Genomic DNA, 25,952 nt, shown 5'->3' with positions numbered 1-25,952 from the left:
CAGTTACACCTGCTATTTACTGCTATTCAATCTCCACGTCATGTTTGTACGACAGATATTCAAATGTGAATGGCAGCATCTCCTACTGACAGTTCTTTTACTGTACTTGATGTACTTTCTTGCAAGCTGACACTCTTTGTATGTGCTGTTATATATAAGTATTCCATGCTGGGTGTAGGGAGGCTGGGAATACTGGGTAGATCTAGGGCACATCCTTTCTGGTGACATGCACATTACCTGCACTCTGAACTTTGGTGCAGCTTCCCCACAGGGCTGTAATGAAATCTGAAAATGTGTATTTAATGCCAAAAGTGACAGATAAGTCACCTTGAATACAAAAAAAATAATATGACAGCATTTCTGTTTAGATCTGACACGGAGCTTCTTTCAACCTCCTGAATTAGTCATGGTCTTGCATTAGGTGCTAATTAACAGAGATTTTTCGAGGCCTGGCTCTTTGTTGCGTTATGCTGATCTTGATGGAGAGAGGACCAAGCCTTTTTTTTCATTTTTATAAAATCTGACCATTCAATTAGCATTTAGAGCCGAGACGACTAGCTGGAACGGATCAAACCGCAAGTGCTAAAGCTAATCTTTGGACGGTAATTGCTTGTTAAGGTATTTCTTTTTTTCTGAAAGGATCTTTTGTAACATTACAATGATGTTGCACATTGGTAACATTACAGTTGAGATGATATGGCTTTCAAGAGCCCAAAAGCAGATGGCCAGCAGAAATTAAATTAACTTCTTGCAAATATCTATATGTGTTAAAGATGCAGGCCTGTTTTCAGAAGTTAACTTCTCAGAGCTCCCCTGACTTTTGGAATAACTTCCAGTTTGAAATCGGCACACAATGGGAATATTAGCCGCTGATTGTTTCCGAACAGAAGGCCAGGTTACTTCAGCACTGGAGGAAGACCCAGCCCCCTGTTCAACAACAGGAAACGATTTAATTATAGGCTGTAGTTAAAACGTTTTTGGCCTTACATTCCACGGTGAAGTCGACTTGAGAAAGTCACGCTAAAGCTAACAGTATGGAGTATAGCTGTGATAAATGCTAGCTCCCATTTGTGTCTGTCTTTTCCTCATCGTGTTCTCTGTGGTTAACGAAAGCTTAATTACATGGACTAATGGACACATGCTCCTGCAGATTCTTCTCCTTCCCCTGTTCTGCTGTTGCCCGGCACAGATGGAGGAGAGGCGTTCAAGTGATCAGCAGGCTCCTAGCAATGCTAAAAATGCTCACAGTGTCTTACATATGATGAAACTTTTATCTAAGGTGACCTAGTTGTTTATATAGCGGGATGTGATCACCGTAGAGATTTGAGGTTAAGTACGTGCTCAAGGTCACACGCAGCAGGATCTCTCCTGGGGTTTATTCCAGTAGCCTTTGCCGTAGCTTTAACCAGTACACCACCTGCTGTTCAACTTTATAAATAACTTCTGAACAGAGGGGATTCTATAGTATGGCACCCCTTCACTACAGCAGATAGCTGGCAAGAGCCAAGCAACATTTACAGATGGCAATTTTTCAAGGTTGATTCCACAAGTGTGGGATCACAGTCCTAACCACTGCGGCACCATGCCACCCCACGATTGCTATGTATAATATCTAAATATTATTTTTCATGTATATGTATTAAATAGGAACGATTACCCGATTAATCATCAAATTTGGTAGATTACTTCATTGCTACCCGTGACCCAGCAGGATAAGCGGTTTGGAAAATGGATGGATGGATGGATGGATGGATGGATGGATGGATGGACTTCATTGCTAACATAATTAATAGTGGCAGCTCTGCTCCTTTGTTAAGACTAACAGCATCTGTGATCATTGCATTCATGCATAGAGTAAAGGTTGTGGAACAGTTTGCAACATTGTTTCCTTTGTCTCCCCCCCAGCTCCCGGCCAGGCCGCCCCCCGAAACGCTCCCTGGGGGTCTCCATGCAGGACACCTCTAGGTTTCTGCCCCATGGCATGAATGGCTTGCTGCCCCCAGGCCTTCTTCCCCCCACAGGTAAGCAGCTTTTGGTAGAGTGCAGCTTCAAATCCCATAGGAGACAAGAGGTTAATTACTGATAGTTATAAGGCACTAGCACTTACAGAACCTAAGGAAATTTATGTAAGGATTAATGCACAATGCCTCACACCTCTGGGTCCCAGATTCGAGTCTCCACCTGGGTCACATGTGTGCGGCGTTTGCATGTTCTCCCCATGTCGTCATGGGGTTTCCACCGGGTACTCCGGTTTCCCCCCACAGTCCAAAGACATGCTGAGGCTAATTGGACTTGCTAAATTGCCCGTAAGAGTGCATGTGTGAGTGACTGGTGTGTGAGTGTGCCCTGCGTTGGGCTGGCCCCCCGTCCTGGGTTGTTCCCTGCCTCGTGCCCATTGCTTCCGGGATAGGCTCCGGACCCCCAGCGACCCAGTAGGATAAGCGGTTTGGAAAACGGATGGATGGATGGACTTGGAGTGGTTTGTTTTACACATTTGTACCTAAAGACATTATTCATTTGTTTACAAAGCTGAAGCATTTATTAGTGGAACTACTGTTAAACATCTTGCTTAGATATTATTCAAGCTGCTGTTAATTCGGAATTGTCTATTGCTAAGACAATAAGCCAGTTGTTTGATTGAATTTGACCATTGCTAAGTCAAAAGACCAGTCCTTAGGTATAAGAGTGTAAAGCAAATGTGTAGCAACTGTAGTAAAAGTGAGTTAATGCAGTCAAAGCTGAGTAAATATGACTTTGCTAGTGCATTACATTGTTAAATCAATTTAGTATTTAATCACTGACCACAGGTCTTGGTCCTCGGTATGAAGCATGATTGATGTCTTATACTTGTTTATAGTTTCTGTTATTTTTAAATAGTGTTGTACATTTAAAAAACTTAGTAATGTTAGAATTAAAGATTATAATCATGCATTGATTTACTACTGTGATTTACTTAGCTGACACTAAGTGTGTGGTCATAGGAAATTCATGAACACCCTTCAGATTCAAGAATTCAGCGTTGTCGTGGTATAAGTGCACTTCAATAACACTGATATTCAGTACACTTGTACATAAAACACTGATTCTCAGCACACTGTTGCTTAAAAAATCTTTGGGAATAAAAGAAAGCATGAAGAATATCTCGTCTGTCCACGGAGTGCCCTCTCAGTGTCATTCCCCTCCATATGCTGCTATGTGTATGTCTTTCTGCCAGGTATTGTACCATGGGGGCGGGGGTGGGGGGGGGGGGATCGCTGAATTTGAATATGAAATCAATGCCAAACCATGCTTACATGCGTTCCTTGAACACATAGTGAAAACTGTTTTTTATCAAGCATCTCAGAGAGCTTGCTAGGGTCTGGAGAGTATCACAAACTATGTTTCATTTCAGGCAGACCAAAACAAACAGGAAATATGTACAAAACTCTGCCTTTGGGACAGATTGAAGTGGCCGGTTCTTATCACGTTTGCACCATTTTCTATTCGATATTTGAAGCAGATTTTGACAGACTGACAACCATCAGAATTTCTCCTGTACGAGTTTTGTTTGCTTTTTAAAAGTGTCTTTCTGGGAGTGTAAATAGAGAAAAAGCACCTTCCAGGTATTCACAGGGGACATATTATGCTCTTCTATCAATATCTCCACCCTTGAGCTGAAGTGTGTCACAGAGCAGGGAAGGCAGCCGGCACCTTGCTTTCCGTGGCTTGCGTTGCCGTACGGCTCTTGGTAACAGACATATTATGCACGCTGTCACTCGGGGCTCTGCAGTGATGGAGAGGCGGGGGGGCACAGGTGAAAAGGGGACTCGGCGGGGGGCGACTGTTTAATTTGTGCCTATTGCGAACAGCCTGGGCTGGAGGGTGCCATGGGGGGTTTATCAGCGGCTGCTTGAAAGGAGCAAACACTGAAAACAGCCGTTTCACCCCCAATAAAGATTAACCAGCAGGACAAATATGAGACCTGGGGCTTTTGGTATCTTACTTTAGTAAAAAACAGACTGGGTTGTACTACTTGCCATCAAAAATCAATTACTGGTACATGGTTGGGCTTTTCTCTGCCCTTCTCCCTCTTCCAGGCAATCTTCACCCTCTGCCTATCTCAGGGTAATGATTTTTTATAAATGATGTTTGGTAACGTGTCCTGTAAAGGTCCATGTAAATATCTTTCACAGCAATGCATGAGAGGTGCATGATTTTCACTGTCTGCACGTCAATCAACATAAAAACGTTTTCCTGGCTCTTCAAGAAGGTGTGATTTTTAATTTGTCACCACGGCTTATGTGGTGAACATTTCTAAAGATAGGTACATGGGATGTGGTATTTAATGCTGATAAATGAATACACAGCAAATGTGTTGACTTGAGGAGCTCGTTGGTCAGAACCGGTAGCTATCGGAGATGTGTGTCTTGGTTCCAGATTCCAGCATACTGCTTAGCAGCCTGTTGAAGCAGCAAGATCTAGTATAGATGATGATCAAGCGCAATTGTTGCTTTGGTCTGTTAATCTTGCACTGTAGTCTCCCTCAGAGCAACAGCTGCATATTATATCTTATAATATGGGTAAAATTATACATAAAATTAACTGAAAGTCAAATTACTGTATCTATATAGTTGATTTCTAGCATTTCCAGAAGATGGACAGATAACATGTTATAACATGTTATATGTTTTAACATGGGGGGCCCGAGAATACAGCATTGTGTCTTTTGTGTGGACTGTGAGGCAGGCTGTTAATGTTCATAGGCTGGAGTGTGGGTAGTCATGTGACATAATCACAGCCAATATCAGCCCAGCAGCAGTGTGTAGTACTGGAATCTTTGGGTAGCCAAAGGGATCAGCTATCCTGAGCTATACTGCAGTTGTGTATGCACCTATCTAAGTTATTTTGAATTGTTTTTTTTCCAATTCTGATTAAGTACTAGGGTCAGAATTAAAGTCAGTCATGTTTGATTGAGCAGCCCTTGAACTACAAGTGCACATCCTCTGAAACTGTTGTCCTGTTGAGCCAGAGCAGATAGTGCTGGTATCTGCAGCAGCTTTAGTCCGTATTTTGTGCTTCACTGCTTCTGGGAACAGCAGGGCCCTGAACTTGTAACCTTAATGCAAGCAGGTTCTGGGCCTGGAGAGTGGCTCCATTTCAGGATTCTGCTGGTTTGAGCGGTGGGGGCATGTCAGAGAAATAGTGGGACATAGTAAGAAGTGTGGATAAGTGGATTACTTCCCCTTTCCCAGTCACACCCTACTGGCTCCACACGTTACTGTCGAGAGGGCTGTCTGACTGAGCTTCAGGGCCTACATGTACAGTGTCATACAGTAAAAGGATCCCTTGGGTGAAGTCACTTTGTACTGAAGCTGCCTGATGTCTTTTTGGAGTGTTAGTCTCTGTTCATCTTCACACTCCAGTCGCACTTCAGGACTAATTTATTTGAAACATTCAATCACCACTTTTTTTTCTGAGACATATTTTTGTGTACGTGTGAAGTGAAGTGTGCTATCTTGCGATATTTAGCAAGACAGGCTCCTGTTCAATCCTTGACACATCTGTATTCACGGAAAGGAAAGATGTTTATGTTTTATCTTGTTTGACAGTGTGGGTCGTACAGTAATTAGATTTTTTTTCTGCTTGGTCTGCTAGTTAGCCGGACACAGCATGCATGGAAATGTCTAGCGGGTCAATAAAGTCCAGCTCGCAGTCCACAATATATTGGAAAGATGCAGATGCTGCTCTCTGCACTTTTTCTACATCAAAGGAGGCAATTGTGCTATGATAATCTTGATTTCAAATTTGTACAATGGGGTGAGCAGTACAGAAATGGGCCTCGGTCAAGGCCAGAGGTATGCAGAGGTCATACAGAACCCTCCAGTGTGTGGGTCGCCCTCAACCCCACCCAACCCTGCTGCCTCATAGGGGGTCCACACAACTCTCAGGGACTTCGTAAGAGCCTCTAAATCTCAACTGACATCATAAATGATATAAATATAGATTCACACACACAGACACATTTTTATTCATATGTTTGTGGGGACTGTCCATTCATTTCAATGGAAAAAACCTTATTTCTATGACAACATTAACCCCTACCCAGCCCTATCCTTAACTCTAAGTAATCAAACTAAATACAAGACTTTTGACATTTTTAATTTTTTGATTGCAGATTTTTATAAAATTGAATTTCCCCTTCTGGGGACTAAAAAATGGACCCCGCAATATCAAAATAACAGGTTTAATCACATTTTGAGGACGAGATTACAAATTAGATGTACAGACGCTCCCCGGGTTACAATGGTCCGTGTTACGATATTTTTCGACTTTATGATGGGTAATTGTTTTTCACTTTCAGTACATTATTCAAGTACATATTTATATTCAACATTTTATTATAAAATAGGCTTTGTGTAAATGATTTTGCCCAATTGTTTTTAAGGTAGGCTAGGCTAAGCTATATAATAGAGATGGCACATTTTAATTGGTGCTTTTTAAAAATTGAGTAATCGTGATAGCTCTAGTTTGTTTTCACAATGTTACGTTTACAGAGGTATTATATACAGTGATGTTCAGAAGGAAGCCCTTGAACATAAAGAATTCTAACCACACATCCATTTATTGATGTAAGGCGGATTTGTTTTTATATGCCCTGCTGTCAGTCATTTCAATCAATAAGCCTGTTCCCCTCTGAGCCTGTTCTCTCAGCTCTCTGGCATCGTGTTACCATGCCAGGCCAGTGCTTACTAGGCAACTCTGTGACCCTGAAACCAGACAAAAGGCGCCCTCTTCAGTCCTAAGTATTGCAGTGCACTGAGTAAATTACCGAGCCGCAGAGCCGCTCAAGGTTTCCAATGAGTCCTCCCAGCATAAGGGATGATGGTCTTTCCTTGTTTCCCAGGACAGGGCCTATATCACTGTGACTCTGACTGTGTGCGCAGTTACCAGATATGGCAGGAAATGTGAATAGCCCCATTTACAGGTACTGTAACAGCAATATTCCTTTGTTGAGTGCTTCTCACTGATCTGTTCTGATTGTCACAGTATGACAGAAAAGACAGAAGGACAGGTATGAAAAGGCTAAGAATTGAATGGAATTTAATGTCTTAAACACTAGGAAAGGTTGCCTGTCTTTACTTTACCTGCCCTTTGACTGTAATACAGCCTGGTTTCACAACAACAACAAATTTATTTTTGTTTAGAGCGTTATCACAATATTACATTGTCGCAAAGCGCTTTACAGCATCCCCACCCAAAGCCCCCAGTGAGTAAGCCATAGGCGACAGTGGCAAGGAAAAACTCTCAAGAAGGAAGAAACCTTGGGAGAGACTAGACTGAAAGGGGGAGCCCAACCTCCAGGGGCCAGCAGGGAGAGTCAAATCCGACAACCCTTCAGGTAATGGAAAATGAATCTTCCCAGCACTGGAAACTGCAGCAATGCTCACTCACTTTATTATAGGCAATCTCTGGTCTGTGCCTCCAATCTGGAACAAGCGCTACAGTTATCACGGTGACAGCCAGTTCCACTCAGGAACATTTCCATCTCTGTATGAAAATATCAGAGGTGAATGAAGTCATTTTTGATGTTAGGGCCTTTTAAAAGTCGTAATGTCTGTGTGTGTGTGTGTGTGTTGGGGGGGGGGGGGGGGGGCACTGAGAATGCATAACAGAGAAGAGAGGCACCAGGGTGACATTATCTCTGATAATCCCAAGCTTATCATAACACACAATTTCTTTGCTTTGTGTTTTAGATAATTCAGAAATATTTCATATATTTGTAGTAAAATAGAATTGCTTAAAAACTGAGAAATCCAGCTTAGTCGACTAGATAAATATACAACTGGCTGTTAGTTTCATTGTTCACTTTTCCCCCACGTGCACCTATCTAGCCAATATGTTACCTTATCAGCACCAATGGTTTATTCCCAGTGTGTGGCAATAGCAAAACTTATGGACCTTTTCACATTTTAGCTCTAAAGTTTTTGGATTTTTTTTGGTACTAATTCATTTGCTGAATCAATTAGTTTTCAAAACAGACTAGTATGTAACCATTTGTGAAAAACTTTATTATTTCACTTATTTTATTTCTTGGCTACATTAAAACAAACACTCTTTGTATCCATCCCCAGAATACTGCCCCTAGGGGTGTAATTTCTGGTGGCTCTCCTCCATAACATCTCAGACCCTAACATACTCATTGTCTGTAGTCACCTGTGTTTTTTTTAAATAAAATAAATAAATATGTCTATATTAAACAAATTGATAGATGATTGATAGCATGTTGTGTTGAATGGTACATAAATGTCAAGCTGGCCATACAACATTAATATAATTTCTGTAGGGTAGCTGGAAATCTGGTAACAATGAACATAAATGCTCATGGCCAATTAGGTACCCTGTTAATTTTAGTGTCTGTGTGCCATGAGAGGGCAAATGTGTAACTTTATTCCTTTTCCTTGAGTGGTGTCCATTGGTGTCACTGGTAAGGGCCACCTCAGGGGATGTCTTGTCACCCAATCAGAGGCAGCATGCTAATGATCATCGCGAGTAGACTGGAAGAGGCAACAGTTCCCCTGGCCTCTCCCCCAAGTAGCGGCTGATCAGTCCCCGGTATGAGCGATGTCCCCATATATTCCTGAAGGCCCATCCAGGTTCTGAGAAAACTCATTGAGAAGCAATGGGAGGCTTCCTGCAGAGGCAGCTGTGGCCCTGACAGCCCAGGAGACAGAGAGGCTAAATTAACTCATGGCAAAAGGCATCAATCACAGGGCTGTTTTGTTTACGCGGAGCCGTCAGTGGCCCTCTCAGGCCCTGAGATACACGGACTGGGCCTTTTCCCTCTCCTCCCTGGAGGGCCCTCATTCCTCTTACGTCTAACCCCCTCCTCTATGTCGTTATCTGTACAAATTACGATAATGTGCGTGTTTATTTGCCTGGCTTTGTGTGCCGGAATGGGAATAATCAGCTAAGGGGGAATGTGCACTTGGTTTTCTGCCTATGATGATGACCATCACTTGCCATGGGGTGAAATGGGCAGCAGGCACGCAATGCCTCAGCGTGGGGGGGTTGGGGGGACTGGGGGTTGTAACACTGGTGGTCTTGTCATCAAAAGATCAAAGCGATGTACGCACATCCTTTATTGCCTGTTGATGGTTGTTTTGTTTGAGGTCGTTCTTCTTAATGCACTGCATGACAGTAATGTATATTGTTCCCCTCTTCTAAGGCAGACGAAAGAAAGGATCTTAGTGGCTGACTCACTGAGGGAATGAGAGGTTTGCGTTTAAAATAAGGCGTCTGAGCACGTAATGAGCCGTTCCATCCATTTGGCTGCCCCCACCCACTTTCACTGTGTCGTTTGCCGCTTGAACCAGCACTCTCTGACCTTGCTCTTTAATTTTTAACTTTTGACTGAAAACACTAAGGTCAAGATCCTTAAAGAGTTGAAGAATTCTGGATATTACAAGCACAAGTAGAGTTTAGTAATGATTATCATGGCATTCCGAGAATAGGTTCATTGAACTGAGGAGCAAGAGTTGTCTAAACTACTAAAAAGTGCCAGAGTTGACAGTATTTTTTGTATGTATGGGGAGTGATGCATTGGATATCTTCTAGATTTTTCTTCTGCAAAGAGGAAATTTTTTTTTTTTATCTTTATCTTGCCTGTAGCTTGGCTACTTGGCCGTCATGAGAACTGAATCTGTGGATTATTTGTTCTTGATATTACATGCTAGTAGTTTATATACGGTATGTGTTATGAGCCGGTGGGAGGTGGAGCCTGTGGACCAGGCGCTGTGTAAGATGGGTCATTCCATTAGCCCTTGGAACTCAGATTGCGAGTCGGATTCCGTGTTTTGAAGCGGTAAGTGACGACATACGCACACCCGTTTCTCGGCGATCCGAGAAATATCTCGGAGCAACACAGAGGATCCGAGTACGGAATCCAAGATAGCTGGGCCCTTTATCAACAGAAGTGAAAGTTGTAGTTTTATACTGTTTAAGCACTACTACTCATTTGTAGCTCATTAAATCGGTCGCACACACTATACCGTCCAACTTATATGTGGACGCGTAGCTACGGAGTTTTATACGCAAAGCACTGCATGTAATGTGTTATCAACTGATATTGCTTACATTGGCTAACAATTAACTCGGCTAGAATTGGATTTCATTAGTCAGATTAGTTGTCAGATTTAAGGTAGTTAGCCAATGTTCACTTCGTTGTAAGTGAACGAAGATAAAGGCCATTTAAACTGAGGTATCTTAAATCCGACAAGTTGTCTGACTAAGCAAAAAATCTTGCTTTTTTATATGGGTCTATGGAATGCATCCCACTCGGTTTTCCTAAATTTTTAGCGGATGTGACGTAATCTCCAAATCCGAAAATCGGATCCCAAGGCAAATGGAATACACTATATAAGTAACCTAGATGACCTTTGTTAATCTGGTAACATTTTCTATGAATGCCATAAGAATGTATGATTAAATTCATCTCACATTATAATGCATACATAAAGCATTAAAAATATGGTTATAAATATTTATAAAAAGGGATACATTATTGCCATGTTGGTTATGGATTATAAATGTTTTAGGAAGCTGCCATCTTTAGTGTACTATAGAAACCTTTGTAATGCATAATAATGGTCGGTATAAGTATTATTATTATTATTATCTACACTATAATGCCTTATGATTGTCAAAAGAAGATGCTGTAATGCTTTATTAATTCTTATACCGACCATTGTAATGCATTATGAAGGTATCTATAATGAATAGGTGACAGCTTTAAGTTAATCTGTTGTTATGGTTATTCAGAAGGTTTAATTGGGTTAGTTAAGGGAAGACACAGAGGAATCTAGGAGGAGGGTGGTCTGTATGAGTGGGGGTGCTCTGTGGATAAGATGCTGAAAGAGCTCTTTGTCTGTGCTGAATGTCCCATGATCAGTCCAGATGCTTGCTTCAGTGTTACTTGCACTATCTGCTCACTTGTATGTTGGTTTGTAAATGAATTACCTCTGTCAAGGTTTAAGTTTGCTGCTGTTCGTTCTGTTTTAGTGTTTTAGGGGTATTTATTGTTTGATTAAAGTGTCTGACTTCATGGTTCTTAAAGGGGGGGGGGGGTTGTTTATGTTATCCCTGCTATCATGCACTGCCAGTTTACTGGTAACTGCACTGTGATGTGTAACAGTGACTCATGCAAAGAAGAGATGGTTCATCTGTGCGAAGCTCTCTGAGGGCCCATGGCCTCCAGCAGCTGTATTGAGTTTTGACTTTGTTATCTGAATTCAGGACTGACAGCTGCAGCAATGGCGGAGGCCATGAAGCTTCAGAAGATGAAGCTGATGGCGATGAACAGTCTGCATGGGGTGGGCAGCCAGAATGGAACAGAGTCCGAGAACGAAGAGCTGAACTCCAGTGCAGGTGAGAGCCCACAAGTATGCTTCAGGTCCACTTCAGCTGCTCCATGCACCCATACACATCAATTACTTCGCTTTTATTGGCTCATAGAGATGACCAGGTGCTGCTCTGGGCTGGACCCTTCAGAGAGTTTAGGAAACTCTGGGGTCTCATTGACAGAAACAAAATCAGGAGCAGCAGCTCATTTAAATGTGGGAGATGTCTGAGCACTAAATTATCAGTGACAAATCCAAGGTAATTGGTTTTGGCTGTGTTTCTCTTGTCTATAGATGCATTTTTGTGGCAGCTTCCCTAATGGCCAGTTTGGCTGCCAGGCAGCTAATGATGTGCTTCAGGACAAAGGGGCCTTGGTGGACAGCATAGTTTATTGATAGACTGCGTTTGCTATTTCTGAAACATTTCTGGTCATATTTATGTTCACACAACCAACTGGTGGTTATGATGGTGTCTTTGCCCATAGCTTGGTTCTGTCTAATTGGTTTATCATATGTCTATGTAATGTCCTCCACTGATGGAATGGTGGATCTTACTGAAACAATGCTTCCTTTCTCCATATAAAATGCAATGTAGGAGGAGAGGAAGGAAATGGTGTTAAAGAGGAAATTAACACAGCATAATGGGTTGGGGTGCTAATCCACTGCCTCTGATAATCCAGCAATTAAGCATGTATGATAATGGTGATGATGATGATAGTGACAGTGATAATGCAGAGCAGAGTGAGAACATTACTGTACTCTTCTGAGATCCAGCATGTGGGGGAACTGTGATATGGGCTGGACTTGCCTTTATTAATGAGCTTAAACTTCTGTTGTAACAATGCAACGCTGGCCTCCATTTTACCTTTACATTCAACTCCATCAAAAAAAGAACCAGCTGGATGGAAGGCAGAGAACTGAAGCAAACAAAAAAGCAGAGAGAGTTCAGGCCTGTATCAAAATATCACAACGTGAAGGACAAAGGAATCTGCAGCAGGCGTCCAAAGGAGACCAAAACAGGAGCAGGGAAACAAACAAGACTGCAGGGGGTCAAAATGGAAAGACTAACTACAGGGTAGGCACAGGCAACAGGAGGATTGATTAATGACCAGATTGGGGATGACGAATTAAACGGGTCCTTAAGACTAACAAGGGGCTAAAAAGAGGTAGTTGGGAGTGATTTCCACATGAGGGCTAAGAATGAGAGGCAAGAGAAGAGAGGTAAACAAGTAAACAAGGTAAACAAACTGGTTTGGGTCATGACAGTGGGAGACAGGTGAGGATGTCTAAACCATGACATTCTTTTAATTTGTAATTGTATTGTTTGGCCAGTATATTATTCTAGTTTTCCTTCATTTACATTAAATTCATTTACTTATTTTTGTTTGATTGCATGCATCTACATTTTACTTTTTCTTGGAATACTTATTGACTTTCCACAAGTTCTCCCCAAATGAGCTTGATGGACCGAATGGCCTCCTCTCGTTTGTAAATTTCTTATGTTCACACCCTCAAATCTTTCACGTTGTTTAAATATTTCAGAACCAGCATGCAGTACTGCATTTTGGTCGCTAACTGAAATTGTTCTGAACACATTCCAGTGTTACACATACACGGATCAATGTTGCTGAGTTGGATCTTGTGTGTTATGTAACTGAGGGAAAGCGTGTAGGTCAGGCAGTGCCATGAACACTCGGTGGAAGGAGGCACTTATGGGGGGGGGGGGGGGGGGGGGGGGAGTCTGTAAACAAGATGGAAGATATGACATTATTCTTAACTGGAGTGTACCGGGGGCTTCAGGCTGAACTAGAATATTTTCTGATGCTTTTCTTACGCATGTGCTCTCTCGCCCTTCCAGTCACTTCTTCCATTCCTCCTTTCCTCTGCCATGTCTCTGATTTTGAGAAAACAGTTGGCAGGGCTGGCTTTCTTCTCTTTTTTCAGTCCATTTCTACCCCTCCCCCACCCCCCCCCCCCCCCCCCCCGATCTACAATTCATTTTTGTTTGGGTTTCTCTTATGCTAGGACTGTTACACATGAGAATCTGTTCAGTAAGATACTTTTTTTGTTATTTCTTAGGCCCGTAACAGGGGCTCAACAGAGCAGACAGGCTTTATTTCAGTGTCTCTTGTTCTGGTTGTTATTATTTCAGGCATATATAATCATTACTGTTAGCTAATTAGTAATTGCTCTTACTGAACTGCTTCCTTTTTATTATGGAACTTTTGCTTTTGTTTTCTGATGACCACAGTCAGACTGCTGGCTAAGGACATTAAGGTGGGTACAACATACAGCCCCCCCCACTTCCCCATGGACATTACCTGGACAGTTAACACTCCAGACACATCAGAGGACTAGAGATCTATCTATCTATCTATCTATCTATCTATCTATCTTCTATCTATCTATCTATCTATCTATCTATCTATCTATCTGTGTGAAGAAGCAGTTGTGACAGGTGGTTCCTGCATTTTCTGTACTTGACGTGAAGATAAAATGAATATAAATCTTTGGATATGAAGCCATCATTGAAAACCTATTCGCAAGAGCAAAAACTGTGACAGCTAACACCTGTGTCAGACCACAGAGGAAGACTAACTAATCACCTAAGCAAGAACTCCTGCTAATGAGAGACTTGTTCCCGGTTATATCACAAGCAAAGAGCCAGTAGACAGTTTTTTTTGAAGAGGCACATTCATTGATGAGTCCTTGTGTGTTATTCAGGGGACCTCAGGAAATCTTGTGGCCAAGGACACAGAGTTGCCAGGGGCAGGTCCAAGCACGTCCTTCTGTCTGTGTTTCTGGGGTCAACTGGTAGATCAGTGATTAAGGGTACAGCCTTGGAACCCAAAGGTTCCCAGCTATGACCTTGCTATTGCACCTACATCTACTTCACTTCAATTGCTCCAGTAAATATCCAGCTGTATAAACTTGTACAAATTGTAAGCTTATGTGCTTCTGCATATGTTAATGTCTGTCATCTAATTTGGTCTTTATCCACTCTCTGGATGAAACTGTCCTAATACCGAAATCTTAGACTGGTACAGAGAAGTGAGATATTTGAGAGTTACATAACTACATGGACAGTAGCTCTGTAACTCTTTATTTCCACTTTGGTAAGATACCTACCTCTGAGTATGTTAACTGTGTCCACTTACCACTCTCAAGCATGTCCTACGCAGTTTTGTTCAGACCAGTGAGCATTTCTTGCAACGGTAGTCCTTTGACCAGGTTTTCCAATCTAACTTACAGCAGGGAGTTAAGGGCTTTTGCTGTAAGTATTTTGTGCTGTGTGAGATTCTTATTTGCTTAACATGCAGGGGAGAGGGAACTTATGAAGGTCCCTTTAAGGTTGTATCACGTTGCCTCAGTGTGAGGCACCACATGGGTGTCAAAATCTGTTTTCACAATCCTTTGCCTTTTCTTGCTTTTCTGAATGTCGGGCAGGTGGTAGCGACTCCATGGGGGTGAACCCTTGGTGAGAATCACACCATGATCTCTCACATGTAGGGCAGCCATTTTTAAAATGGATTCATTTGTTCTTGCCCACTTCAGCAGTAATATCCCAAGGTCACTGAGAGAAGCTGAAGCCTGGCTGGGCTGCACAGTCACCTGTACGCTCATGCTGGTCCTCAGTCTGACACCTGTCATACAAAACGCACATTCATCAGCCTCCACTCTGCGCTGACTTCCCACCTGTGGGGCTGCCAAGCTTGAGCTCGTTTGCGCTTTTGACACCAATATATGAACTCCGCTGCCCTCTGGTCCACACAAAGCCCTGCAAGATGTCATTAAGTGTCTCCGTCGGCTCAAGGTCACTCAATAGCCTTGATGGCAAGAAGACCTCAGGCTGTTTGTTTAAATTAGCAGTTTCTCTGAGCATTCAGTCATTTTAACGCATTCTGTTCTGTCCTTTACCACTTTAACCTCTGGAGTCGACGGCATCGCATATTTCAGACTCGCTGAAATCTTACTGTAGAAACATAAAAGAAACACTGACTAAATCTGTAATCCGTTGGAAGTATTAAAGTTTTTAAAATTAGGTTAAATAGGCAAAAAAGTAAACCATGTCACTTTTCTTTGTTTTACCTGCATCGGGGGCGTGTAATGCTACCCTCACATGAAGATCGCTATTCACATTCTAAATAGCCGCATTTCCGCGTATTCAAATCACATTCGCTTGGTAATTAGATGAACAACGCAATGGTGAAACGCGATCCAGATACATCCCCATCAGCGTCATAAAAGGGGGGGGGGGGATGTGGCCAGGTGTGAATGGCTCATGCATACACATGAAAGTTCATACATATTCAATGAAAGGAGCCAGAAATAGTGACATGAGTTTTTGAGGTTTTTCTTATTTATTATCCATCTCAATGTTGCAACTACACCATTTAGTCATCTTCATGTAGCCAAGACTTTGGTGATCAGATATCTGGGATCAAAACAAACTGCCACCATTGCTTAATATGTACTTTTATAATGTTTCTGCAAGTGTTCCAAACTGCATTTTGCAATGTCTACACTTTGATGTCAAATTACAAACTTCACATAAATCTGGCATATTCACAAAGTACATTAAGATTAAGATGAGTTTAATGTCAAAAACAAATATATAAGAAAGAATTTATTTGCCATGAATTACGTTTATGATATTGAATGAAATGTGTGACCATGCCCCAGTCAGTGAAAGTGTGTTCCCTACCCCTGGACCCCTATAGGTTTAACTGCAGTGCCTGTTGAGTATGGGGGCGAAAGGCATTTCTTCAAAAGGCATGATTTGGTTTCACGGAGAAATGTATTTTTCAACCTGTTTTACATGCGTTGTGGTATTTACATTCTCTGCAGCAGAAACTCTGCCGCAGATGTTAACATACAGGAACAGCAGTGAGAGGCACACGAGAAGTCACACTCTGTAAGTTAATATCTGACATACTATGACAGCGGCGGTTCAGCAGAAGTACATGGAAGTGACTGCTGCCTCGATAACAAAAGAGCCATTGTAACTCTGTGACTAACCAAACTGTAGTTCTAGGAAAGGCAAATAATCAGTGATGGACCTCCTGACGCAGTCTTTGAGCAAGTAATATAATTACCAGGAAAATCCCCAGCCATCTCCAGGAAGCAGCCGCTGGCCTACTGGGCTCTCTTCTTCACTTCTCTCCCGATACTTGCACGTCACACATCATCACTCCTGCATAGATATATCATCAGTGCTTGCTCAAGTTCTTCAACCACACTAGTGTCATTTTTATGGCTATTTAATCTACAGAGAAACGGATCTCATCTTCACAGTTTAAAATGCTTCCTGCTGCGGGTCCTGAGGGTCATTTTCTGTTTCTTTTAGTGGGTCTATTTGTGACAGAATTGCTTTAGTAGAACTTGCATGATCACTGTCCAATGGGTTGTTATTACAGGGTGCTATAGGTTTTATCTGATATCTGATTCCTTGTGCATCTTCTTGGTGTTTTTGTCTTGAATGAAATATTATTTTTCAGATCTTTTCATCCCAAGATATTTTCTATTATTTATTTTCAATCATTATCATAGAAAGCCGGAATAAGCCATGCTTGTTGTCCTGTATGGCTTTACTACACCCTTGGTCTACATCTATGTCATTTACATATCCATCCATCCATGTTCTATACTGCTTATCCAGTACAGAGTTTTCACTTTACCTGGAGTCTATCACAGGAAGTTCAGGGCATGAGACACACATTGGATGGGATGTCAGTCCATCACATTAAACAGGGTTCCTATGGTCATGAAAATCCTGCAAAAATCATGGAATTAAGAAATCACGTTTTACAGACTTGGAAAAGTTATGGAAAAAAAATATATCAGAAAGTTTTGGAAAAGTCACGAGAGTTTTAAGAACTACGTTGGGTAAGAAAACGAGAGAAATACGTATCAACTTCGCATTTTCCCCTCTATACACAACACTTAAAAGTACTAATTAAAATATGCATTTAAAAGAACCCGTGGTGACACATTTTTATACCGCGTCAACAAGGTACAAATGTACGTGTTAAAAAAAGGCCTTTCAGTACTAAAACTTTATCATTCAAGGGCGAAGGATTCAGTTTATAATACACCATTATTAGTTGTTGTTTCTTGTGTTGTATTCTTATTACCACATGATAACATTTCGGCTTTAATCATAACCAGCAGGATTAAGGAAAAGTCTACGTCTTTTATGAGTTATTTCGACAAGTCTGGCTCCTCCATCAACGTGTCTTAAATGAATCCCCGCTGAGCTACCATGGTAACTTAGGCGAGTGAACAAGTCTTCTCCGGGCCAGGTTAACTGTCTCGCTTAGTTGAGCGAGTGGGAACAGATTCCCAAAAGCTGGTTCCGCCGGATGAAGTTCCGCGCTCTCACTACTCACGCCATGTAATCTGTTAAACTCATCTGTCACAATATTTCACATTACCTGATTGAATTATTTTGTTAACCTGTAAGGTGTAATGTACCAAAATGACATGCCCCGATATATTTGGTTTTACAAGCCCTTGATTTTTGTATATTTGCAAATTTATTACCTACAGTTCGTTTCTCTGTTTTAAGTGACGGTTTCGTTTGAGTTAGCGGGAGAGTGTGAGTCTTGTATATACGCGTATGTATATCGAAAAAAGTGAACCCTATAGTCGTGCTGTGAGTAAAATCAAGACGAGAAAGCAGAGAATAAAAACCATCTTTTCTGAAGTAATTCTCTGCGCGATATTTCTATAATATGGAAAACAGAGCTGAGATTGCAACATAATATAGTAAAGCCTATAAAAATGACGTCTCAGCATTCCAATTAATTCCAAAATAAAGATAAAAGCGTACCCATATTACAAACATGAAACTGAAAAAAAATATCTGTTAAAATAATATGAACACAAAGATATTTTCAGATTTTGTTTAGTCACGGTCTACTTTGAAAGTTTATAAATAGAAAGCAAATACAAGATACGGTTATTTGCGCAGAACATTTCACACGGATGAGATTGAAAGTATTTTACGGAGATCAAATAATACAGAATAGCATTTTACAGTAATAATGACACGTGAACTCAACCCAGCATTTTCCCCATTGGCTATGGGGATCGAACCAGGAACTTTCGCGGTGTAAGGCCACTGTACAACTATGACACTGTACTAAGCACTTGTAACATTTACACAAATAATTTGTCTTTTAGCACTAACTTTTACAACTCAATCATTATTGTTTCTTGTTAGTATAAATGTAGGAATTCATTAATGACTTTCTATTATGGTGATAGCTATAAACAGTGGTGGTTAAGAGTTGATCATCTCACCATTATTTGACCAGATTAGGTCAGATTAGAAAATTATCTATGTAGTTTTTTTGATAGTGTGTGTCTGAACAAGAGAGAAAAGCAAAATCACACAGTGGAAGGTACATCCATATCCAAATGAATGCAAGATCATAACACATATTCCCTCTACACGAAGTACATGTTTGTAATGTTGTCATGTGATGACGATGACACAACTCGGAACACTTTTTTTCTGAATGGGTTGAACCAAAAAAATCTTTTTTTGAATTAAATCTTGGAAATTTAGGTTGAAATAATGAAAAAGTAATGGGAAGTTGCTAATCAAAAAGTGTACAAACCTTGATAACCGCACACTGGAGAGATCCCATTTAGCCCAGTTAAGGAAAATATGCCACTTCCAGGGAGCCCAGGGCATGAGACATACCCAATTATATATACCCATATTATTCTTTTGCCACACACTTGAGTATTTATACTCCAGCAATGAGGACTTTTCCCAATGTCATTTGATATATTTTACTTCAACCTTCCGGTGACCCTTAATTTAAATTCTTGAAAACTGCTCATTGATCATGGTGATGATGATAGAGGCGATGCAGGTATTTTATGCATGTTTAATATCAATGGCAACCATTTGATACAAATATTGGAGACAATCATCTGCTGAGCCTGTTCTTAAACAGACTCCTAATCAATTCATGTTGTGTAGGCTGCTCTGTTAATGATTTCCCATGGCATGAAATTAGCTTTTGTTTTCTTAGGCTTAAAACGGAACAGCTTTCTGAGCCACAGATGTCAATAAATATCGAAATCTGATGGTTTCCGAATGAGACCTTCACTTTGGTGAGCTATTCAGCTCAGGGTCATATTAGACAATCTGCAAAGAAGGTGGAAGAGTTTGCTGAAAAAAGCATCATGATTGATCTCGCACCAAATAGACCAAGGTTTTGATTATATTAACTCTATGGTAGGAATAGAGGGTATGGAACTGGAAGAGCATTTTTTCACATTTATATTTATTTATATTTCTCTGGCACTCTTAACCAAACATTACAATTACAGTATTATCTAAAATAGTTAAAAACCATTATTTTTAACGGTGAATGACTTGCTTGAACTATTTGCAACGGATGTTTAGCTCAAACGCAAGGAAGGTGTATATTCTGCAGTATCACACCCAACAACGGACATCGACCTCACCCTCATAGCTCTCACAGTCCATTGCAGGGCAGATGAAGAAGGCAGACTGAATGACATGTTGATACCGCCTAGATATTGCAAACTGCTGCTCTTATTCCATGAAAAACAAGTACCAAGAGTTAGCATTTTCTCAGGATTTAATCAAAAGCAGGGTTTGGCCATCTGTGTATGAATCAGAAGATAACATTTCATCAGTAATACTGATTAGTATGCACCTTAGAGCTTATGACAGCTAAACCACTTGTCTACAGTACCAACAACAACCAGTCTCCCTTTCCTCCTACTGGCTATTTTTTCTCAGTATGGTAAGCTGGTACTTCTCTGTCAATCATACAAACTAAAGAGCGCTTCACTGAACACCTCATTCTTTAAAAATACAGTTTCTTTTTAATCTCTGTCATATGTATGTTAACTTAAAAGACATCGACTGCTTTCACGGTTATCACATTTTCAAAGGTGTCTTTTTTATCCAGAGCAATTTAAGTTAGTGTCTTTCTAAAGTCATTCATTACAGGATGTACATTAGCACCCCATGTGGTTATATGGGAGAATCAAGGATTTGAAAAAGCTACAATTAATAAGATTATTCTGCACTGTTAATACCTGCCTGGTTAATAACCTCACAGTGTATAGTAGCACCATTGCTTGTAAAAGCTAATTTCTCTTTATAGATATTATCTACTGCGGTTACTGCTCCTGTACATCGGCCTCATCTGCACTCCTTGAAATGTTGGCTGACAGCTGGTAGAATAATGCAATTGGCTTGGGTAAGCTCACCCTGATTGCCATACTAGGGTTCTATAGGTATTTTCTTGAGGTACATTTACTCAGGGCTGCTCCTAGGTTTGTTTTCCACAATTTGTATATAGGATTTCATCTGAATTTTTGTGCATGTTCCTTTAAGTGTTCTTCTATCTATCAGTCCTGGTACATATGCCTCAATACTGAATTTATTTATGAGAAAGAAGGAATATAATGCTAAAATCCCCATTTTTGTGTCTTGATGTTCATGTGCGTTTTAATAAGTATAAGTGACAGGAGTAGAAATGTTAGGTCATGGTATTTACCCTGAACCCGCAGCTAATGGAAATGTACTTTGTGTAACGATGCTGAATTCCTTTTTGTCGTTTGCTATGGGAATCGCTGACCTTTATTATTAGAGTAAAATTGTATAACAGCTACAGCTGTCAAAAGGAGTGGAAAAGAGACAAAATTGGTATCGTTCAGGTGGTGCAAAGCACCCAACTAGGAATGCTCTGCTAAATATTTTGATGTAAAGGAAGAACGGTTTGTTGAGTGCAGGGTCGTAGTGACCCTGCCTCAGGGAAGCGGACAGTATAATATACAGGGTTCATCTTGGACGGAGTATCAGTCCTCTGTGCTGCAATAGTAAATATGAATACACATGTAAAAATGGCCCAATAAGAAAAGTGTTGATAAAGTTTTATATTATGCTTATTTGCTTTTTTCTAACTATAGTATTCAAAGAATCACATCATCTGAAGGAAAATAATCTGCATCTACTATCTTTGATCAATTCCATTAATATGTAAACACTTCAGACGGATATGAAGGACTGGTTTTCTCTACCACTCTCTTTCATTCTCTCATCCTCTCATTCTGTCCTTCATATCTTTGATGTATATTGTGTTTCTGTGATGAGGTTAAACGTGAAAACAAGTGAGGCAGTTTGAAGGAAGTTAGAAAACAACATGGGTCTAATGGTGATGCTGCGGCTGGCAGAGAGTGAGCTAGAATTATATCGTCTAACTTTCATTTCAAGGACTGCAAAGGAACAGAGTGTAATAGTAATCAAATCTCTGTCTTTAATTATTATTACAACCCATAAACAGTAGATAACCAGAGCACCCTTATTGAAATTTCAGAACCAGAAATCAACTTAAATTGTGTAATTCTTCCATCTTAAATGTGACATTGCAACCAACAAAATAAAAAAAGCAGATAGATACTTAGAAGGACATAATTTTAAATTAAAAAGTGGATAAAACATCAAACAATTTATCCTGATTCTTGCCTTTATATCACAAAACCTGCCATTTCAGTGTGTGTAGATGTTTCACATCCTCCGTAGCTGCTCAGGTGCTTGCGTGGGTTTGCGTGGGTCTCTCTACCTCCATGCTCATCTTCTCCTACTAGCAGGCTGAAATGGAGACCATGGTTACTGTCTCTGTGAGCCGAATCTGACTGTGTGCCTTGGGCTGTTGGCCAGAACAAAGCATGTCTCTCAATATCCTGCACAACCTTTACTTACAGTATCAGCAGTTTTCCATGGTACAGAAAACATTCATCTTCTGTAACAGGTAGGTCCAGTGTCATCCTACATAGTGAAATCTAGAACTCCTCTGTTGGCTCTTCACAGATTCACAGTTTTATAGTTATCATAAGAAGAATGATTTAATTCAATTCAATTTATTTTCATTTATTTAACAATCCATGGCATTAATGGTGTTTTTGGTATACCATGGTATTTCATTTGAAAATACCCAAACGACCCTTCTAAGCCTCCTAGCAAACTTTATCAGGAAATAGCAGAATAGAATTGCTTTTTGAAATTAATATATCATTGTCAAAATATACTGTCTGAACGGTGTGATGGTATTAAAAATTAGATACTGCCCAAGGCTAATACTAGTTTGGGGGGGGGGGGGGGGCAAGATGTTGTTGCTGTGCCAACAGCGTAGGCTGGGGTGTGTCGATAAAGCTTCTTGCTGGCTACTTTTACCACCGTTTTAACATGAAACAGCAAATTTCCAAATCACTGCACATCATTCATGGGTGTGAGGGAGCTGCTGTCAGATTTTGAGCATAAAAGGTAGTAACATTTCAAGAATTAATACTCCGCTTTTGGTCATTGATCCACACAGCCAAAAACTATTCTAGTACTTGCAATTACGCATATTGTTGTATACTACTCACACGAAAATAGGAAAAAAAATGAGAGCCGACATCCCATTGCTTGTGTCTATCATGCAACCATGGCAACTACTTAACTAATGGCCACTCTTCAAAGAATTTAATAAAGTAATTAATTAGTAATGATTCACTAAGTGTTACTAAAATAATGGAAGCCCTTCCATCATTGTAGCAAATCAGTCACATTTGAGAGTCTGTACACCAGTTATCTGTGTCCCATTCATCTGGCCCTTACTGACAGTACGAATCTGTGATGGACACCCAGTGGGACCTATCATTGTCAAACGGATATCAAACACAGAGTAGGCGGGGAGAGAAGTGCCAGGAACAGAACACATACTCATTTCTTGCTTGCAGTATGGGTGACCGTGTGATCGTGTCTATAGAATAGAAACTGTTAAAAACATATTTGAAGTTTGCCTTTGTCAAGTGGGACTCTTAATTGCAAGCTCGAATCCGGTGGGAGAAGCTCCATGGCGTAATTATGGTAAAGCAGCACTACCATGCTATGAGCAAACTGTTAGAATGAGCCTGTTTATTTGGAGGTAAACACACCTCTGGCGTTTCAGCTAAGTGGGCTTGGTGACACCATGCTTATAAACAAACCACTGCATGTTCATGTCAGAGGCCGGTCCTGCTCGTATGCAGTTTGTACTTATAGTGACTTTCATGACTGTGTTGGGGGTGGGCTCCATGACCACGCACTAAATTATTTGGAACTCTGGCCTAATGCTTGAGTAGGAGGTTCATGTCGTCAAGAAAGAGTAAGTGGAGGTAATGTGTAATTGCACTACACATGAAACACCAGTGGAGGGAATTTCTAACCCTAATAATGACATCTTGAGAATAATGTTGAATTTATACAAACACTTTATCCAGTTGTAGATGTAATATTCTATATGTATGGTAAATACATTTGGATTATTTGTATTTAATTAATGCATTTTATCATTATCTCATTATTGTTTTTGTCATTCATAGATGTCAGATGGTCTTTGACTGGGACAGCTAGTCTGATCGAGATAGATCACGTGATACAGGGCTTTTCTGGGAATCGTAATAGCGTACTTTGTAATATTAACAAAGATTGAGTTGGATAGGGACTGACAGTACACAGCGAAACCACAGGGGAAAAAAACTTGTCATTTCAGAAGTGACTGGAAAAATAGCCAAACACACAACACGGTGACAGGAAAGTAGTGGCGGTGGACGTGACGATGATTTATCGTGACCAGTTGCAGTCAGGTCCACAATAAGCACAAGAATCACGATACAGCACCACATTTATATTTACCTTTATTTAGTAGATGATTTTTTAAACGTAAATTAAAGGAGCAGCAGAAACATTCTCAGTCTTACTGTTCTGTGGTCTGGAAATTGTTTTGGTTCACGAAACCCAACATAGACCAGTCTACTGTTATTAGCAAACTTGCAAAGATTCCATTTGTACATCAGATAGCATCACAACCAGTTTTATTTGTATATTACTATTAGTTTGTTTTTCTTGCAAACCTGAGTTCAGAAGTGCAGAGTTATTGACCGAAACTTTTGAAACTTTGGTATTAAAAAAATTCAAAAGCATTTTTGCGATAATGAGTCAGTTTCTTTTATATATACAGTATTTTACACACCTAATTAAGCTTAATATTATAATGCTATGAACAGTGATCCTTGTGAGGGAGACTGTGTGGGTCAGTTGTGTATTACATTTGTGCCTTTCAGTCATATCTATAGTTCTCTTGATGCTTTTGCCAAACCCCCCTACTCAGAAAAGCTACAACATGCCCTGTTCAGTTACACATGAGAGCCAATAGCTGTTTTCACACCCCCTACACAAAACCAGTGCCTAGTATCCTGCCCCCTATATAGGACTAATGCCCTTGGCTACACCCCCCAACTGAAGATGAATGCCTTTTGTCCCACCGCCTACACAGAGATGATGCCTTTATACCACCTACGCAGACCTAATTCCCACTATCATGCCTCTGATGCAGAACAAATGCTCTTTCCTACACCCCAAATACAAAGCCAATGTCTTTTGTCCCACCCCCTACATAGAGATAATGGCTTTTATCATGCCTCCACTATAGGACTAATCCCATTTTACCATGACTCCAATAGAGAACTAATCCCATTTTATCATGCATCCACCACAGGACAAATCCCCTTCTCCATGCCTCACTATAGAACTAATCATCTTTATCATGTACCAACTATAAGACTGACCTCATTAGATCGTCCACCCACTATCGACTAATCCCCTCGTGTAACACCTCCACAATAAGACTAATCCCATTGTACCTCACCTCCACCAAATTACTAACCCCCTTTATCATGCCCACACTATAGGACTCTATAGGACCAATCCGCTTACGTCATTCCTCCACTATAGGACTAATCCCCATTATCAAACCTTGTATATAAGATTAATGCATTTGCCAGGCTCCTGATGCCTTGTTTCTCGAGTTGTTTTCTGCCACAATCTGCCGTCCACCTTCAGCTAAACCTCCAGGTCACGTGCCGCCCCCTCCGAGGTCTTGGGCCCACGCCCTCATTCTGACAGAAGCTGTTCTTGCTGCAGGTGCTCCATCCATTTAGTTGCACTTTTTTGTTCCCCTGAAACCGCTCCCTGGTGATACGGCGGAGGACCCTGCAGTGGAAGAGTTTAATTCTCATTACTATTGAAAGAATTGCTTACCGCAATCTGTTGCAAAAACACCATCTGTTGTATCACTCCAAGGACTTTGCTTGCTTATTAAGCAGAATTATACAAATGATTTTGATTCCTCTGATGTCGTTCTTTTTTTCCACCTCTCGCAACTGTGCATAACAGTTTTTATGGTTGTCCCCCAGCGGGGTTTGTGTTGTGCTGAATTATTACATCTTTGTAGATGGCGTGGCTGCTAATGTGGTTAACCCTCACGACGCGTGTTTTGTCCTCTGTTGTCCTTGCTGTGCCTTTAACCTGCAGCTCAATGACGACATGCTCGTGCGTCCTCCTCTTCATTCCACCCTGCTGCAGAGAGTGTTGCTTCTCACAGGCGACGGGGGTATCAGTCCCCAAGCGCTTTTTGCTCAGGGCCATGCTGAGTTGTGTCATGCTCAGGTTATTATTCTGGAGCTGGCGTGCCGTGCCGCTCCGAGCCGAGCTGTGCC

The 25,952-nt window shown here is 40.9% G+C and overlaps 1 protein-coding gene across 1 annotated transcript in view; it reads left to right on the top strand.

Annotated features, from left to right (window-relative positions):
* Positions 1 to 25,952, top strand: part of LOC125750895 (dachshund homolog 2-like) — a 90,890-nt gene that overhangs the window by 46,782 nt on the left and 18,156 nt on the right. Inside the window, 2 exon segments of the mRNA XM_049029237.1 lie at positions 1,906 to 2,021; positions 11,272 to 11,403. Of these exon segments, the coding sequence (XP_048885194.1) occupies positions 1,906 to 2,021; positions 11,272 to 11,403 (248 nt within the window).

Source organism: Brienomyrus brachyistius, chromosome 10 (assembly GCF_023856365.1).
Source record: "Brienomyrus brachyistius isolate T26 chromosome 10, BBRACH_0.4, whole genome shotgun sequence".
Taxonomy (NCBI): Eukaryota; Metazoa; Chordata; class Actinopteri; order Osteoglossiformes; family Mormyridae; genus Brienomyrus; species Brienomyrus brachyistius.
This window is presented reverse-complemented; position numbering and strand designations above follow the sequence as displayed.